Source organism: Bidens hawaiensis, unplaced genomic scaffold, assembly GCF_021521415.1.
Source record: "Bidens hawaiensis isolate Kalapana, Puna unplaced genomic scaffold, B.hawaiensis_p1.1 tig00008459_1, whole genome shotgun sequence".
In the NCBI taxonomy this organism is placed as follows: Eukaryota; Viridiplantae; Streptophyta; class Magnoliopsida; order Asterales; family Asteraceae; genus Bidens; species Bidens hawaiensis.
The window spans coordinates 65291-84724 of NW_027491600.1; the positions used below are offsets into that span (position 1 = coordinate 65291).

General features: G+C 42.5%; 1 protein-coding gene across 1 annotated transcript; it reads left to right on the forward strand.

The window, feature by feature from the left end:
- The first annotated feature begins 1421 nt into the window (after positions 1 to 1421).
- LOC143529045 (epoxide hydrolase 1-like) lies at positions 1422 to 18790 on the forward strand. Its single transcript, XM_077024929.1, has 5 exons — positions 1422 to 1543; positions 2261 to 2432; positions 3991 to 4158; positions 4219 to 4451; positions 18463 to 18790. The coding sequence occupies exons 1-5, from the start codon at positions 1422 to 1424 to the stop codon at positions 18731 to 18733; spliced, it is 966 nt and encodes a 321-aa protein (XP_076881044.1). The 3' UTR covers positions 18734 to 18790.
- The last annotated feature ends 644 nt before the right edge of the window (positions 18791 to 19434 follow it).

Below are 19434 nucleotides of genomic sequence, written 5' to 3' on the forward strand. Positions count from 1 at the left end.
ACTCAACCTTATGTACCCGGGTAGGGTATAATCGGGTTCAGGTATTGGAACCGGGTACGGCCGGGTATTAATACCCGGTTTTGAATTTGTAAATTATTTATTCATTTTTAAGTTTGTTTAAAATTTAAATGTGCTTCGTAATTTATGAAAATAATTAAACTATATTACAAAAACTATAAATCCACTTAAATACAAATTATTTACTTAATAATATGCATTTTAAAAAAACTTAAATATAAAAGTTGTGAAGTAAACATAAAAATATACTATAAAAACACATGTATTATTTTGGGTATTAGAAAACTGTTATCGGGTATCGGGTATAACCGGGTATGGGTATGGGGTATGACCGGTTTCGGGTATTTACGGGTATAAATCGGGTACGGTTCCGGGTACGGGTATTGAGCTCAAAACGCATACCCTATCCATACCCTACGAGTAGGGTCGTTTCCGGTTTCGGGTATAGAATACCCGGGTATAAATGAAACTGGTTCCGGGTATTTTTTTCGAGTCCGGTTCCGGGTACGGGTTTTTTGTGCACCTCTAGCTGCAGCCTGCAATAGCATTCGTTTTGTTATGTTCTCTATTGCGATTATTTTAGGTTTTTAACTATTTTAACGTACTAGTTATTTTATTTTTCTAAACTTATATAATATACAATATATTTGATTTATTAATTAACACGTTACAACCTAGATCATTCTGACAAACTGATCGCCCTTTCGCTTGAAAAACATAGATGACTCGGCCTACCCACCCATGAAGACATCCACAAATAAAAATCCGCTCAACAAAATATTTCAAACGAGACTCAAACCAACAAGTTAAAAGAAAAGTCATAAAATTATCGTTAGGGGAATTGGTTTTTGATGACTTAAGAGTTGATATCATTGGGTATCAATACCATATTTCAGATTAAAAAACTTCCCATCGGACCCTGGTTCTTTAACATAATTTATTTAACTTTCCCTTCTCTATATTAATAAAATAATTCATTTTGTTCTCTGTTTAATAATATTTAATTTTATTATTTTGAACATTTATAATAGACAAGTTACAAAAACAAAGATGACTACGTACACCTACAAACGAATGGATAAAAATAAAATCTCCCACAGATTCTTACAAGTCAACGGGCTAAAGCTTCACGTCGCTGAGCTCGGCTCCGAGTCGTCTCCAGCCGTTATATTCCTTCACGGGTTCCCGGACATATGGTACACTTGCAGTGGCGGATCCAGGAATTTTTTTCGGGTGGTGCACTACTTACTTATAGACGCTTCAATTTCAAAGAGTGACATAAAAAAATTCCGGGTCGGTTTGAGGTTCGGGTCGGTTCGATGGTTCGGGCAAAGTTCATTACACAATAAAAATACAATAAATAACAATTAACAAGAACAAGTAATACGTACACCTACAAACGAATGGATAAAAATAAAATCTCCCACAGATTCTTACAAGTCAACGGGCTAAAGCTTCACGTCGCTGAGCTCGGCTCCGAGTCGTCTCCAGCCGTTATATTCCTTCACGGGTTCCCGGAGATATGGTACACTTGCAGTGGTGGATCCAGGAATTTTTTTCGGGTGGTGCACTACTTACTTATAGACGCTTCAATTTCAAAGAGTCTGACATAAAAAAATTCCGGGTCGGTTTGAGGTTCGGGTCGGTTCGATGGTTCGGGCAAAGTTCATTACACAATAAAAATACAATAAATAACAATTAACAAGAACAAGTAATTAGCATTTAACAAATGAATGTGAACATACCTTTAAAGTGGGAAGATTCGAGATTTCGAGCTTTGTAGAAGGCTGAAGGCAGAGCCGCAGAGCTCTCTGGAGTGTGGATGGCCGGAAAAAGAGAGCGCCGGCGGGCAGCAGCGGTGGGCGGTGGTCGGACTGTCGGAGAACAGGTCAGCGGCTGTGTGTGCGCGCGTGACTCTTGAGAGGGCGGCTGTGGATATGTGGTAACTGGTAAAAAGTTAAAACCCTAATATGATATAACATATAAGGTAATAACGCTTAGTTAAAAAAAATAAAAAAACCAACAGTTCCAAAAAAACGCAGCAAGTCCGGATCGAATTCGCGACCTCACCTGTACAAAAACAAATCTTTACCAGCCGACCAGCGAGCATACTTGAGGTTAGAGTGGTTCCTTCCTAATTTATAAGATGGTTCCTATAATATTTTCTATATAAAAGCACACTATTATTTCGAAACTCAGGTGGTTCCGGGGAACCACCCCCTTTCTATATAAATCCGCCCCTGTACACTTGGCGCCACCAGATGATCGCGGTCGCAAACGCTGGTTTCAGAGCCATTGCCCCCGATTACAGAGGTTTCGGACTATCCGATCCTCCAGCACAACCCGAGAAAGCTTTGTACGATGACTTTGTCAATGATATTGTTTCTATTCTTGAGTATCTAAACATTCCCAAGGTACGTGTTTTCGAGTTGCTCAGTCTCATTAGAAATCCAGAAGTTGATATGTCAAATTTGATTAATGGTTTGTGAATTGTGATTATGATGGATGATTTGGTGGAAGATCACTGTTTTTTTATATGTTAATCGATTCAAAACGAACATAAAGGAACAGACATAAACAAACGAACATACACTAAGAAAACGAACATGTTGTTGTTCGTTCGTTTGTTAATCGACTACCCTGGCTTGGTTCTAAAAGTCAATTGGATATATGGGTTCAAATGTATATCTAAAGTACAATTGTATAAACGTAAATGAACATCCATAAGTGAACATAAATAAGCGTATGTAAATGAACGAGCATTAATGAATGTTTTTGAACATGCATCTGTTCATGTTCGTTCGTTTAATTAAAGTAACAACATATTTAGTCATGTTTGTTCGTTTATTAAATACACAAATATAATCAATCTTTCTCACTGAACGTTCGATTCATTTACCATTTTAAGTTTATTTTTCAAAAGTTTCACTTGAACTTATTTAACATTGATTTAACCAGTGGCAGATCCACGAATTTTTTCAGGTGATGCACAACTTTTATATGATTCAATTTCATAGAGTCGGGTATAAAAAATTCCGGGTCGTTTGAGGTTCAGGTCGGTTCGATGGTTCGGATAATGAAAGCAAGGCTTCAACTGAAAACTCTTCATCAGAATCTTCATTTACTAAATGCATGTTCAAACCCTTGAACCCAATCGGAAGCAACGTTAACGTGTTCTTTTACAGCTCTGATCTAACATATGTCTTGATTATGTTGTTTGGGTTTGAAATCAAGACCGTAGTTGGTTGACTTTTTTGCAGTGATCGTGCTCTTAGTTGGGACAGATACAAACCCGAGTTCACAACTGTTTGGAAGCTTCTCATTGACATTAGGATGAAGTTAATAGTCTTTTAATAGTCTTTCACCTGCCCTTAATCCAATTACTGCATTTATGGCCATCATCTAGCTTTATTTGCTTGCAAGAAATAACATTATTCGACCATACCACTTTACTCTAAGATTATTAAGTTGGGATATCGCTTCTACTTTCTTGCAGATCACTAACTTAAAGCAACTGGCAAAGAAAGGCAAAAAATTATAACCAAAGCTTACATAATCATTGAACCAGCCGCCTTACCGGTCCACTGGTTATTTTAATAACCAGATGGTGATTTCGGAGAACGGCTGACGGGGACGAGGGGTCAGGGGAGATAGCAGGCGCCGTTGTGTCTGTGTGTTTTTACTAAATGGGCTGTGCAGCAGTTACTTAAAAAAAAGTTCAAAAATTTATTTGGAAATCCGGAATCGAACCTGTGACCTTCATGTTACAAAACCAACACCTTACCAGCTGGACTAGCATTTCTAATGTTTATAGGATGGTTCCTTTCTAATTTAAAAGGTTGTTCCTCTAATATTTTCTATATACAAATACACTATTATTTCGAAACTCGGGTGGTTCCGAGGAACCACTCATTTAAGCTATAGATCCGCCCCTGGATTTAACATTGATTAAATTTGTGTGAACATTCCTAGGTTTGTGTGGTTGCTAAAGATTTTGGAGCATGGGTTGCCTACTCATTCGTCCTTCTTCACCAAGAGAAAATTGAAGGAATTGTAACAATTGGCATGGCATTTATGCCACCAGCTGCCTACAAGCCTCATTTTGCCCTCCCTAAAGGCTTCTATGTTCTAAGATGGCAGGTACACACTTGGCTTACATATTATGCTTATTGTTTATATGTATTAAAATATTAACATCAGGAACCCGGAAGAGCTGAAGCTGATTTTGGTCGTTTCGATGTTAAAACCGTGGTGAGAAACATCTACATCTTGTTTTCTGGAAGTGAAATGCCGATAGCCGATGAAAACGAAGAGATAATGGATTTGGTCAAACCGTCGACTCCTCTACCCTCTTGGTTTACTGAGGAGGATCTTGCAACCTATGCTGCTTTATATGAGAAGTCTGGATTTCAAACTGCCCTCCAAGTATATAGGTAATTGTAGAGGTAGGGTACCAAAAAGACTCAAATACCCTTCAGTACCACCCGCGGGTTACAGAAAATCCTCTTATAAGCCACTCGCGGGACACATGGGCCACCCGCATATCACGAATGACGAGGAACATCCTCATAACACACGCGGAAGCATCCTGGCATCCTCAAAAGCCATCCGCAGGACAGGATATCTGTCCGCCTAAATATCCGGAAGACAATGCCAGCGGATAGCTGTCATCACTCAAATACTTTCTAGAAGAAGGCTCAGGATTCTTACTTGGGGAATACGTGACTGAACAACCAATAAATAAAGGACACCTGGCCAGTTTGTTATAACCGTGCACATGGCCAGGGTGCAATCCATCCTATCACTGGGCGACGTGTGTCCAGGTTGTTATACCCATGCACATGGGACGTATAGCTCAACCTATCACAAGAGGACATGCGTCCAAGCAGTTATCAAAGATCTTCTGGAATAGGACAGCTGGCCAGTCATCTTCCTACATTCTTCGGCTATAAATACCTTGTCAAACGGTATGAGGTATTCATTCACTCACTTGCATTTTTGACTACACTAAGTCTATTTACTTCAGTACTTTCCCATTTACGAACGTTACTGATTCTCACGCCGGAGGGTGGTTACAGGAAGACCCCCCCATCTTGTCCTTCTTGTAACGAGACTCACGGTGTCTGTTTTGCAGGTTCCGGTCACTGGACTTTGGGAAGTTTTACTCATATCTTAGTTGTGATTATCGTACTTTACCCGGTAGACTCATTGGATCCAGGACCCATACCAGGGGATTGGATCCGTGTTTCTTCATTGGCGCCAACCGTTTTTGGTGTTAGAACAGCAATAATTTTCGTTGATTTTCCGGTTCGTTTGATATGAGTAACCTTCTTGAACGGCCGACGGGAACCCCTGCACCAGATTCACGTGTAACTAACACAGAAGCACCTCCGGGTCTTAGTGTTTTTGCACGGATTACGACTCCAAGTGGCCGTACTCTTGAACGTGTTACAGCTCCGGGGTCACGAATCACTGAGGTAACACCTGGGGGTTTTACCCTAGAAAATGTTACAGCATCAACCGGGCTCACTCCCACAAACATGGGACGTGCCTTGGCACCGGAAGGTTCTAATTTGGGTCAAAAACGAATTATGGAAGAAACTCGCCGAACACGACCAGAATTGGATTTGGAAAATGATTCAGGTGATTCTGGTACGGCGAGATCTCATCAACGTAATTCTAGATCCAGAGGAACGTTAACCCCTGAAGAGTGGTTCCATGTGCAACAACAAAGTTTGATGGCTGAATACGAGCGTAAAAAACGTAACGAACGACTTCACGCTCGCACTTTGGATTACAATATGTATACCGGGGATAGTAGGATGAGCTCACAGGCGAGAAGCAGTCGTCCGCATGACATAGCCCGCCACACCGAGTACCATAGCAATGCTGAACGAGACTTCACCAAACCATATCGCCCCGCAGCCTTCGCCGAAAAATCAAAGTTCATAGCAAGCATTGCCACAACGCCTTTTCCTGTCAATGCTAAAATACCTACATCGGTAGGTAAATACAATGGTATGACTGATCCAAGTGATCATCTCCAGAACTTTGTGATGGTAGGTGGTGTTAGTGGTTGGACACTCCCCTATTGGTGTCACATGTTTGCATTGACACTAACAGGGGCAGCAAGAGAATGGTTTGAAAAGTTACCTGACGGTGAAATTTCTAGCTGGGACGATTTGGTGAAGAAATTTTCTCAACAGTTCAGTCAACAGAAGAAACATACTCGAGACCAATCAGAAATTTTAGATGTCGTTCGTCGCGATAACGAGTCTATAGAAGATTTTATCACCAGGTTTAATGATGAGAGCCTGAACATTGGTGGAATTAGTAAAGACATGCTTCGCGGTTCCTTCCGCAAGAACGTCAAATGTGATGATTTAGTCCGCACACTTACTGGCAGAGATGAAATGCCAAAAGAGTGGGACGATCTCATGACTGCTGCAAAGGTGTATGCGAACACTGAGAAAACGTTGAGAAGTGGTAATTCAAAACAAAAATTTAAGGTCGAGTTTCAAAATCCAAGACCAAATAGACAGGTGAAAGGCCCTATCTGGTCAAGACTTCAGCCAAGTACGGAAGCACCAAAACCATTTGATGCACGATCCCTCATAGGAAACAAGAACAAAACGGGACCCTCAAACCGAGGTCCCAACAGTTGGACTCCTCTCTCAAAGACTCCCGCCGAGATCCTAACCACAGAAAATGTAAATTTCAAAAAACCACAGCCATTAACGAGAAGGTCATTCTTGGATGCCACGAAGCATTGTTCGTATCATGACGACATTGGTCATAATACGAATGAATGTAGAACCTTAAAAAGTGAAATTGAGGCAGCTGTGAAGTCTGGAAAACTCAAGCATTTAGTGAAAAATGGGAAACCTGATAATGGTAAAGCTCCCGCACGGGATATCCAGGGTCCAAGTAAAAAGCAAGTCAGAGATTTAAACGTCCATATGATACAAGGCGGGCACGATACAAGGAAAAAGAGGAAGGAGTCCGATGATGAGGAATGGAAGAACGAGCCAGTGATTTTTCCTCAAGTCAAGGGGGGGCCCGAATAACAAAAACCCTTTGATCATCACTGCCCAATTCGGACACTACCGTTCCCAATACGTTTTCTTCGACACTGGCAGTACATCAGACATTATGTACGAACAATGCTTTGAGCAGCTTGACGAAGAGGATAAAGAAAGATTGAAACCATTCACGCTTCGGTATCCGGGTTTGGAGGAGAAATAATGCATCTGCGGGGTGTAATTTCATTCCCAGTTACCCTGAGTGATGGAATTCGTTCTAGGACCGAGGAGGTCGAGTTTCTAGTCTTACCAGCAACGTCAAAACATAACATTATTCTGGGATTTCAATGCTCATCTGTCCACGGCACATGGTGCAGTAGGAGTTCCAACTTGTACCGGCATCGCAATAATTTATGTTAACCGACACTGCTTTGCAACCGAGAGCTCAAAACCTACAAGATTCCAAAATAGTCTCTGAGAACCGAACCGGAAAAATGGGTTTTGAACAAAAAATTTCCGGATCAAACTGTAACAATAGGACCTGCTATTTCTGATATAGTACGGACTTTCTTGAAACAGTTATTATCAAAAAATATTGATGTGTTCGCATGGCAACCCGCGGACATGACTGGTGTCCCGCGGAACATCGCGGAGCACAAATTAAGGGTGAACCCGTTGTTTACGCCTATTGTTCAAAAACAACGTAAGATGGGTCCGGAACAAACAAAAGCAATGAATGAGCAAGTCCAGGACCTCTTACAAGCTGAAATCATCCGTCTGATCCGGTATCAAACTTGGGTCGCCAATCCAGTTATCGTTCCCAAAAGTAATGGGACATGGCGGATGTGTATAGATTTCAAGGATCTAAACAAAGCATGTCCTAAGGATTGCTATCCCCTGCCAGAAATAGATCTCAAGGTTGATGCTGTGGCACCATTCAAATTCAAAGGCTTCCTAGATGCCTAAAAAGGTTATCATCAGATCCGCATGGCAGCAGGAGATGAAGACAAGACAACATTCCGTACCGATCAAGGCACCTTTTGTTACAAAATGATGCCTTTCGGACTAAAGAATGCGGGAGCCACAGATCAACGATTAATGGATATAGCGTTTAAAGATCAGATTGGCCGAAATTTAGAAGTGTATATGGATGATCTCGTAATAAAAAGCATTGAGGAAGACCAGATGTTGAGAGATATTGAAGAGACGTTTGAAACTCTGAAGAGCATCAACATGAAGTTGAATCCGGCCAAGTGTTCATTTGGAATGGAAGAGGGAAAGTTTCTGGGAGTGATTGTCACGGATGCGGGCCTCAAAGCTAACCCAGATAAAGTTCAAGCTGTGGCCGCATGCCTTCCCCATCTTCCCTCAAGGAAGTTCAGACACTCAATGGCCGACTGGTTGCTTTGAATCATTTTTTGGCAAATCATGCAGCCAAGTCTCATCCTTTCATCTCAAATTTAAGGTATTTCCTCAAGAAGGCACAATTTAAATGGACCGCGGAAGCGGAACAAGATTTTTTGGAGGTTAAAAGATGTTTGATGGAATTGCCCACGTTGACAGCACCCCAAGCGGGAGAACCTTTAACGTTGTATCTATCAGCTTTCGACATTGCCATTGGGGATGTTCTTCTGACATATCGCAAGAATGTTCAAACACCGATCTACTACGTCAGCAGAACATTATCAGACCCCGAAACAAGATATTCCATGCTGGAAAAACTTGTTTTGGCACTAGTATATGCTGCCCGACATCTGCGCATGTACTTTCAAGGGCACCCCATCAATGTTTTAACTGGATATAAGCTCAAAAATGTTCTCAGCAAGCCTGAATTGTCTGGACGACTGGCCAAGTGGGCCATCGAGCTAGGTGAACACGCAATAGAGTACAAACCTATGCCAGCAATCAAATGGCAGGTGCTTGCGGACTTCGTGACAGAGGTCCTGCATCACAAAGAAAAAGAATGTTTGATCGAGCAACAACCCCAAGCACCTCCGGAATCAGGACATATTTGGTCCTTATTTACGGATTGAGCTTCAAGCAGTGAGGGATGTGGCGCAGGCCTCAGGCTATTCAATCCTGAAGGCCATGAATTTACATATGCCATAAAGTTGGACTTCAAAAGTACCAACAACGAGGCAGAATATGAAGCTTTCTTGGCAGGCTTACGGATAGCCAAAAAGCTTGGGGTTAAGCATTTGGAAGCTCGAGTGGATTCCATGTTGATCGCGGGACAGATCAATGGCACATATGAAGCAAAAAATGATATCATGGCTTCATATGTGTCACAGGCGAAAGATCTGATGCTCCAATTCTCTTCTTGCTAAGTCATTCATATAAAGAGAAGTGAGAACAAATCGGCGGACGCTCTCAGTAAATTGGCTTCAACAAACTTTGAACATTTTGCCACAGGCATCTGCATCGAAATATTAGATCGCCCGTCTGTTCCGCAACATCAAGTTTTAGTGATCCAAACTGGAGTAGAATCTTGGATGACATCAATTATAACATACTTGTCATCCGGAGCACTTCCGGAAGGTAAAAACGCGGCCAGGAAGATAAAGCACAAAGCCTTGAATTACCAGATTCTCGATGGTGTCTTATACCGACGTTCTTTCCTCGGACCACTATTACGATGTGTGGATGCTGAGGACGCGAACTACTTAATCAGAGAGGTTCACGAAGGCATTTGTGGTCTTCACGCTGGCCCACGTATGGTCATGGCAAAGTTAATGAATGTCGGATATTATTGGCCAGGGATGCACTTGGATGCCGTGAACGAAATCAGAAAGTGCGATTCTTGCCAACAGCATGCCCCTAACACGCTACGACCAAAGAACGAGTTAGTTCCAGTCACTTCAGCTTGGCTGTTACAAAAATGGGCTATTAATATAATGGGACCTTTCCCTGAAGCCCCCGGACGGGTCAAATTCTTAATAGTAACCATCGACTACTTCACAAAGTGGGTTGAGGCTAAACCGGTTGCTTCCATAACAGCAACAAGTATTAATAAATTCCTGTGGGAATTCATCATATGTCGGTTTGGCCTCCCTCTAGAGCTCGTTAGTGACAATGGGACACAATTTACGGACAGTGGGTTACAAGAATGGTTAAAAGAGTTACACATTTCTCAAACCTTCACCTCCGTAGCACACCATCAAGCGAATGGTTAAGTTGAACGAACTAATCGAACCATCAAAGAAGGAATCAAGGCCAGACTAGGAACTAAAAGGACGGGTTGGGTCGACGAATTGCCCTATGTGTTATGGGCTTTCCGCACTTAGAAAAATTCCAGTAATTTCGAAACCCCCTTTAGTTTGACTTATGGCACAGAGGCCATGATTCCGGTTGAAATCGGAATCCCATCCACCAGAGTTCTCATGATTGAAGATAATGATCATGAACTCCGGATGAACCTTAACCTTCTTGAGGAGAGGAGGGAATTGGCATCGATCCGAGAACATAATTATAAACGCCAGTTGCAAAAATATTATAACTATCGGATCCAAAGATGTGAATTCGACGCGGGAGACTTCGTTTTCCGCAGTAATGAAGCCTCAGGGCAAGAGCCTCCGGGCAAGTTGGCCCTACCTGGGAAGGACCTTATAAAATCCAGAAAGTTCTATCTAAAGGTGCCTATAAACTAGAAAGGTTGGACGGGTCGGAGATCCCTAGAACTTGGAATGGGGCCCAACTAAGAAAATGCTACATATAGTCTGTTTTTCTTCCCGCCTGGGTGCCTAGTTGAATACTTACAATTGATGTATTTTTATTTCTTGTAATTCGGCTTATGCCTTTTTTAATAGAAATTTTCTTTTTAGTCACTTATGACTTGTAATCCTTTATTGGCATACAAAAAAGATCCTATACACATTTATATTATGACAAATAAACAAAATGTAGCGGATACAAAGTCAAACCTTCTTTATTTACACAAATGGGATTACAAACAAACAAAAAAAAGATCAAGTTACAAGAACGAAAAAATTCATGGTACAACATCATTATGCTCCACACCCTCGCCTCCCGCATCATCAGCATGTTCGTCATCTTCTCCTTCTTCGTTTTCTTCATCAATATCAAGGAGAATCTTTAGCTGCTGGATGCTATCCTCCTTATCAGCAAGCTCGGATATCTGCTCCGTCAAAGAAAATTTCAAAAAATCAAAGTCCTTTGATTTCTGTTTGAAGATGGCAACAGTATCTTGGCCAGCCAAAACATACTCCTCAGGAAGCTTGGAGTTTAATCCAAACTGATAACCTTCTTGGAAGCCTAGTTGGCGACCGGCCTGTTTAGAAGCTTTGAGAAGGATAGCAACACAATTCCCAAGCCCATCACTAGCCCGGACATCAGCAATGACCTGTCAAAATCATCACGCATAAATAACTCTAAACACTTAGATTATTTGTAGCTAGAATATAATACATACATTGGGAATAGCTTCCGCCAATAGCCATTTTTGATCCGCCTTGGCCCGGACAAGCTCCATCTTGTGACCAGCGCACTCCAAAGCTTGGGCACGATTTTTGGCATTAAGATCAGAAAGACGCTTGTCTTTGGCCGCCGATTCAGCCTGCAGAGCCTCAATCAACTTGGCCTGTTCAGCCATCTTTTTAGCTTGCTCTTCCAGTTGCTTTTGAAGAACAACCGCGTTTTCTTCAGCAGCAGACCGGGCAACTTTCTCCGCCTCCAGAGCCTGGCCGGCTTCTCTAGCTTCGTTTATAGCTTTAAGGGCTTCTTCTTTAGCATCGGAAGCAGAGGCCGCCAACTCATCCCACTGCTCGTTCATCGCCAACCAATCTCTAGTTATCTCTTGGCTGGAGGAAACAGCATTCGCCACATAATAAGAATGGGAGTTCAATAACTCTTGGCGAACACTACGGCGACGACGCTCCCTCTCATCAGGAGGAAGACACTCCCGCAAAAATTCAAAACATACATCTACGTCTCGGAATGTAGAATCCCGATGTAATGTCCAGTGTGGTTGATGGGGGGTGGGATCTTCCTCCTGAGGAGCTGGAGAAGTTTGAGGAGCGTTTGGGAACATGCTCATGCCCCCTTGATCTCTAAAAGAATGAACATAATAAGAAGGCGATCTTTGGGCACACTCAGAAGTGCCAGCCTATTTGTTCTTCAATGGAGAGTCGTCCGCCACCTCAATGGGCTCCTCGGCAGTGTTAGGAGGCGGTGGTGGCGGACGAACAGAAGAATCCTTCAAACCGGAAATACATTCAGAGAGGTTATCAAGGTTCACTGAAAAACATCAGCAAATGAGTTAGAAACATTCCATTCCACAACAATTAACAAGTGAAAAGATATAGCTTACCTAACGAAGGATCGTCAGCGTCAAGTTGATCCAAACGGGCTTCCAAAGCAGTAGGGTTTGTCTTTTTAGATTTCTTCTTCTTCAAGACAATCTTGACAGGATTAGTCTTGAGTTTTCCAGCCGCTTTGAAGACACCCGCCTCACTCGCTTGACGATCACCCTCAGCAGTGACGTCATCAGACGCATGCCTCTTACCTTCTGCAGCATCATCTTGATCCGCCGTTTGGCTAGACGCAGCCCTCTGGCGAGTGAGACCTGCAGATGAGTCCACAGCTCTATTAACATTAGTTGAATAAGCTTCTTCACAAAGTGATGACTCCTCACTAGATGAAAAGAGTACAATCACTCCGATAGAAGTAATAGCAGTTACGGGTCGGGGTTTCAAATGCCCTCACCTTTCTGGATACAATCTTTAACATATGCCTCACCTTTGGCATACATCGCCTCGGAAACTTTATGTTCCGGGCGGAAAGCTGTGGGGAATATAAAATTATAACGGGTGCGCTCAAGGAAAGGCGCATCCCTCTTATCGATCGACCGTCGCATCATCATTCCCCCCTCATGATCCAACAAAGTGCTAAAGGCGGAACCCTCACCTATACAAAGAATAAAACAAGTCAGGCATTGGACGTTCATAATAATAGAGAAACACAGATATCGTACGAAACTTACTCTTGTTGGTCATTTCGTAATACGGTTCCAACTTGGGAAATGGCCACAGACGGCTCATCTTGGCATTCACCATTGCCCCTTCATGAATTGGGCGCAGGGGAGGTGGCGTGGATATCAGCGTCTTATACCACGCCTGCTCCTCATGAGCACTGGCGGGAACCACAGGCATGGGAGCGTCAGCCTTGTGTTTGGTCATCTTGAAGGGAATGACGTCTTCCCGGATCCAGAAAAATTTTGGCTTCCAGCCATGGAGGCTACGGAGCCATTCCATGCCTGTAATCCTCTTCTCGATAGAGGTGAAACTGTACCATCCATCACGAAAGGTTATCTTATAAAAAATGGCAAACATGCCAACAGTCAGTTCTAGGTTATGAGTTTGGCAACAAAATTTGAAATGTCGAATTCTCAACATCCCAAAGGGATGGATCTGGGATAGATGAATCCCATAAGTTGTTAAGATCGATCCGAAAAATTTGGTAATCGGAACCCGGAAGTTCCCCGTGGTAAAATGGTCCACGTAGACAGCCATTTTATTTGGTGGAGGACTAGTGGCAATAGAACCACTAGCAGGACGTTCCGGTTCCCACTCCGTCGTTAATCCGTAAACGTTAACAACATCATTATAATCTTCTTCTTTAAGACAGACGACTACGTCGTTGATGGTGGGGGTATTCTTCTTCTCTTTAGCCATTTCAGGTCCAAGGAAATTAAGAGATCTCAGAAAGTTGCATAAAAGTTTCAAGTATTTGAAAGAAATTATGAAAGTAATAAAGGTTAAATGGAAGTCACAAATACTCTATTTATACTCATCGCAATTAATGCGATTCATAAAGTGACAGAGGAGAGAGAAACCGCGGACCGCCAGATGGTTGACACGTTAGGCGGGAATTTCAAGATAATGCAAACAGGCTGTCACTGGCGTTCTCCACGTCTTGTCAGTTGTCCTCAAAAAGTTTCTCTCTCCGCCACGTCATCATAGTTATCCAACCGTTTAAATATTTCAAAAAAGCTGTAAATTTCAAAAATATCTTTTAAAGATATTTTATCCAAACAGTTGAATGTCCACAAAATTCAAAGAAATTTTCTCATTAATTATTCAAAAGATGATTACAAAATGAGAAAGGAAAATTACAAGTGATAAAAATCTAAGAATATCCTAAGGGTTCGAGCCTGATGGATCTTTTGGAGCCTTCTGCGAAGTATCGTCTGAGGAATCATCCTCAGATTCCTCCCCAAGGTAACTCTTCAAAAGTTGTACGCCGTCGTATACGGAAGCAAACTCTGGAAGCGCATCTTGTAAAGGAAACACTAAAGTGTCATGCTCCTTGACCCTGTCCGCACGATCTTGTTTGACGTTTACACCATATAGCGGATGATCTTAAAATGTGCGGTTGCTTCGAGTATAATTCACTCCTTCATGGAAGCCCGCCACACGCCCAAGCGAAGAAGAGGCAGCCATCACATTGGCAAAGCTATCGTTCAGCTCCTTACTTCCTTTAATGTGGCGGACGACCTGTTGAGACAAAAACATAAGTTCCCAATATCAAAGAATAAGAGTGAAATAATAAACGATAAAGATTAACTTACAGCATCAACTCCCCGAGTAAGGAACCACTAACGGTCATGCTCTGCACGCTCTGCCCGCGCTTGGAATTCCTTCGATTCCGCGATAGTTTCTTCATGAGCTTTGAGGAGCGAGTCATAAGCAGTCTGAATTTCAGCAACACTTTGATCTTTAAGACTGACTTGTTCCTTTTGCAACTTTAGCTCCTCCTCAAGCTCATGAATTCGGGCACCCTGAAGAGCAACTTGATTCTCTAACAAGGAGTTGGTTTCCTGGGCACGGGCTAAATCATCTTTATCCTTCTGAGCCTTGGCCCGATCTGCCTCACGAATAGAATTTTGCCTTTCACAGGCTTCTTTCCATCGTCGAGCAGCGTCCGTGTTACGATCGTTCTCACTCTTGAGGGCGTTCTCCGCGTCAGCTTGTTTCTATATAGCAGTTTGGGCGGCAATACGATGCCCCTCAGCCTCTTTTTTGGCAGCATCAGTGGCCCGCCGAGCCTTTGCCACTTTCCCGCCAAGAGTACGCCACTCACTTAAGACCTCCTGGCTACCGTCCAAAGCATTAGCTAGATGATAAGCTACGTTTGTGTGAAGGTCATGGCTGGAAAGGTCACGTTGAACTGCCATCTCAGCGGGTGGCGTACAGTGTTCAACGAAATCCATACAAGTTCTGGGATGGGAGAACCGAGACCCGTTAGTAATCCCCCATGGAGGGACAAACAATTCATGAGTATCACACAGGCCCGTATCCCCATAGTAACGAGAACCCGAAGGTTTAAGGCGAGCTGGGTTGAAAAAGGCTGTTGGGGAGGAGGCTGAGGAGGAGATTCCTCAGTCCTATAACCCTCCTCATTAACAGCATGATCGTCCTGCTGACCACCAGTACCACCCCCAGCCTCAAAAAGGTAGTTAAAACGATCATCAGCCTCAGACTGGACGTTAGCCCCCTCTATAGTGGCAGTATAAATCGGAGGGGTTAGCACTCTCTCCTCTACCAAGGGTGAGGATGGTTGATCCTCCATGATGATATTGCTAGGAGGAGTCGGAGGCTTATCCTCCACATTCTTCTCTGGAGAAGGAGATGGTTGCCGTTCAGATTGAGGAGTTGGTGTAGGCAACTTCTCAGAGATATCTTCACTAAAGATCAGTGGGTCTACAAAAAACAAAAGCTATCTTTAGCTACACATCTTATGAAAGTATAGTACTTAAAGAAGATTAATATGTACCTTCAACATTGTCAATACGGTCGGCAAGGCTGTATTGTGGCTTTTTATGACGGCGAATTTTTCGTTTCTTCTTCGAAGGTCCCGCCTCAACATCCACAGTCTCGACGCCCGCTTGTCCCGTCTGAGAAACTACAAAAGCTCTCTTTTTCTCCAATTCTGCCAATAAAGACGAGACAGAGGAACGTTTAAGAATATCCTCATCAGAATCCTTCTCTTCTTGAGAGGCAGAAAAATCAGGAGAATCGCCACCGTCATCACCGGTGGATAAGATGGCGATCATTCCGTCGGAATTAATAGCATTAAGAAGAGGAGGGTTTAAAACATACGCACCTGTTTCGAAGGTGGCATCCGAAGTGATAGGCTCAGCCCGAACCTTTTTTTGGAAAAAGGAATCGAGACTTAGTCTTAGAAAGGATGGGTTGATCCTCCGCCTCGCGGATGCTTTTACGCACACACCCTTTGTTCTCAAAAAGGGCATTAAGCATGGAACCCCGACCTGAAAACATAAAAGTTGATCTATAAGAATACTCAAGTAAGAAAAAAGACGATAACAAATAACTTACGTTCATGCAGGTCCACAAAAATAGGTTCCATAAATTCTGCCGGCCACAAACGGCTCATGCCTGCCCACAGTAGGGCTTCCTCTGGCAATGCACGCATAGGTGTTGGTTCCGTCATGAGAATACGATACCAGTCACGACCTTCGTGAGCAGCCGCCACAACATCTGGGATAGCAGAATTTACCGGACGGCGGACCATAGATAAAGGAATAACGTCTTCAGAAATCCAGAAGAATTTGCTCCGCCAGTCCGTAGAAAGCTTTTCAACTTCGTACCCGATACGCCGATCGGAAACTTCTTGACATATGTACCAGCCATTACGATTAACAAGACGACAAAAAAATGGAAGTCGGTTAGCATGAGGTACAATATCACGTGCTATACATTCGAATTCGTAATGACGAATTCGCATCATAGCACGTGGATGCAGTTGGGATATATAGATCCCATAGACGGTTAACACTTTTTCAAGGAATTTTGTTATGGGTAAACGGAAGTTCCCATGAACAAAATAATCAGAATACAAGGCCATTTTCCCAGGAGGTGGGAAACTGGCTATCGAACCAGGGCCTGGGAACTCTGGTTCCCACTCTGGTGGAATACCATAAGTCTCTAACAACTTCTCATAGTCAGAATAATCCCATAAAATCTCTATCTCGTCAACCTTTGTTTGAACGTTCGACATTTTAGGAAGATTTAAGGAGGACATATAAGAAAGATTCGATACTTTATCAGAGAGAAAATAAGAAGATAATCAGAGGAAAAGAGTGATAAAACTTCTAAAGGAAGGAGTCTCTCCTTATTTATACCCATCGCAATTAATGCGATGGGATATGAACAGTAGAGAGAGAAAAACATCACCCAACCAGTGACTGTCACGTCACGCGGGAAATTCGAAAAAGAGAAAAAGTTGTACAGTCGGGTACAATGACAGCCGTAAAAAACGTTCCATCACCTGTTCACGTGCCTGCGAGTGGTCAACTTGTCCTTTTTCATGATTATTCATACCGTCAGAAGATATTTTCTACCTAACTTCTGAACAATAAAAATCCCCAACACGCATTAAGTCCAGAATTTCACCCGCATAAAAACTTCACACGGAAGAAACACTGGACTGGGGGGACTTGTAGAGGTAGGGTACCAAAAAGACCCAAATACCCTTAAGTAGACTTGTAGAGGTAGGGTACCAAAAAGACCCAAATACCCTTAAGTACCACTCGCGGGTTACAGAAAATCCTCTTATAAGCCACCCGCGGGACACATGGGCCACCCGCATATCACGAATGAGGAGGAACGTCCTCATAACACACGCGGAAGCATCCTGGCATCCTCAAAAGCCATCCGCAGGACATGATATTTGTCCGCCTAAATATCCGGAAGACAATGCCAGCGGACAGCTGTCATCACTCAAATACTTTCTAGAAGAAGGCTCAGGATTCTTACTTGGGGAATACGTGACTGAACAGCCAATAAATAAAGGACACCTGGCCACTTTGTTATAACCGTGCACATGGCCAGGGTGCAATCCATCCTATCATTGGGCGACGCGTGTCCAGGTTGTTATACCCATGCACATGGGACGTATAGCTCAACCTATCACAAGAGGACACGCGTCAAGGCAGTTATCAAAGATCTTCTGGAAGAGGACAGCTGGCCAATCATCTTCCTACATCCTTCGGCTATAAATACCTTGTCAAACGGTATGAGGTATTCATTCACTCACTTGCATTTCTGACTACACGAAGTCTATTTACTTCAGTACTTTCTCCATTTACGAACGTTACTGATTCTCACGCCGGAGGGTGGTTACTGGAAGACCCCCCCTCTTGTCCTTCCTGTAACGAGACTCACGGTGTCTGTTTTGCAGGTTCCGGTCACTGGACTTTGGGAAGTTTTACTCATATCTTAGTTGTGATTATCGTACTTTACCCGGTAGACTCATTGGATCCAGGACCCATACCAGGGGATTGGATCCGTGTTTCTTCAGTAATTTATTGAAATCTTAAAATTTTCCAATTTAGATTGAGTATGGTCAAACATTTTATATTGTCTTACTTTTGATCTATATGCAGATCAACTAGATTGAACCTTGGATCCGCGGAACAAGTTCCTATAGTGAAAGCTCCGACAATGGTGATCATTGGTGAAGAAGATTACGCGATGAAAGTTCCTGGAGTAGATGAGTATATAAGGAGTGGGGAGGTGAAGAAGTATGTACCGAATCTAGAAACCGTATATGTGTCGAATGGATGTCATTTCGTTCACGAACAATTCCCTGAGCGAGTTAATCAACTCATCCTCACTTTCCTTAATGACAATTACAAGCATGGGTTGGCATGTTAATTGTTGGTTCATATCCTTAATTACATAAAAGGTTTTTTAGATAAGTGTTAGTAAAATAAAAAATATGTGTGATTGTTAATATAAAGGGATAACTCGATCCCATATCAAAAAGAAGAAGAAAGTGAATGCGTGTACCCGAAAAACAAAGATATTTATATGCACGTTATACTTTTAAACAAAAATGCATCTAATACTGTTTCATACAACAAATAACTAATATGAGTATACGTTAATGTATTGAGTGTCAATCGTGTTAGGTTCGTAGATAAATTGTTGATTCGTTTAAAAATATCAACCTAAATTTGCACACCTGAAAGCGTATAGCCCAAACACAACTCATTTAGCTAATTTTATCTATTTAGTGGGTGGTAATCAAGTTGAAAACATGTTAACTGGATTGGTGGATCAACCCGAACATGATTCGTTTATTAAATACAATAGATTGACAAGCTATAACGTAATCATTTTCGTGACCCGCACCAATTTAATAGAGATAAAAACCTTGTGTCATGAGTCTGGGAGGCCATCCTCACGTGCTCATGTCATATTGTCATGTAGGAAATTACGACCGATATTCGTAACTTAAATTATAGTTTATACAACAAACACACACACACACATGGTTTGGATCAAATACAAATGAAATTAACGTGCTAGATGTGAGAATCAAGTAGAGTAATTATGTAATTACATCATAGAGT

What these genes read in the sequence shown, in the direction of transcription:
- LOC143529045 (XM_077024929.1), top strand. Translation starts at nt 1,422, where the DNA reads ATGGATAAAAATAAAATCTCCCACAGATTCTTACAAGTCAACGGGCTA. An exon ending in AGTATCTAAACATTCCCAAG is followed by an intron (nt 2,433 to 3,990) that starts GTACGTGTTTTC and finishes GAACATTCCTAG; the next exon opens with GTTTGTGTGGTTGCTAAAGA. An exon ending in ACTGCCCTCCAAGTATATAG is followed by an intron (nt 4,452 to 18,462) that starts GTAATTGTAGAG and finishes ATCTATATGCAG; the next exon opens with ATCAACTAGATTGAACCTTG.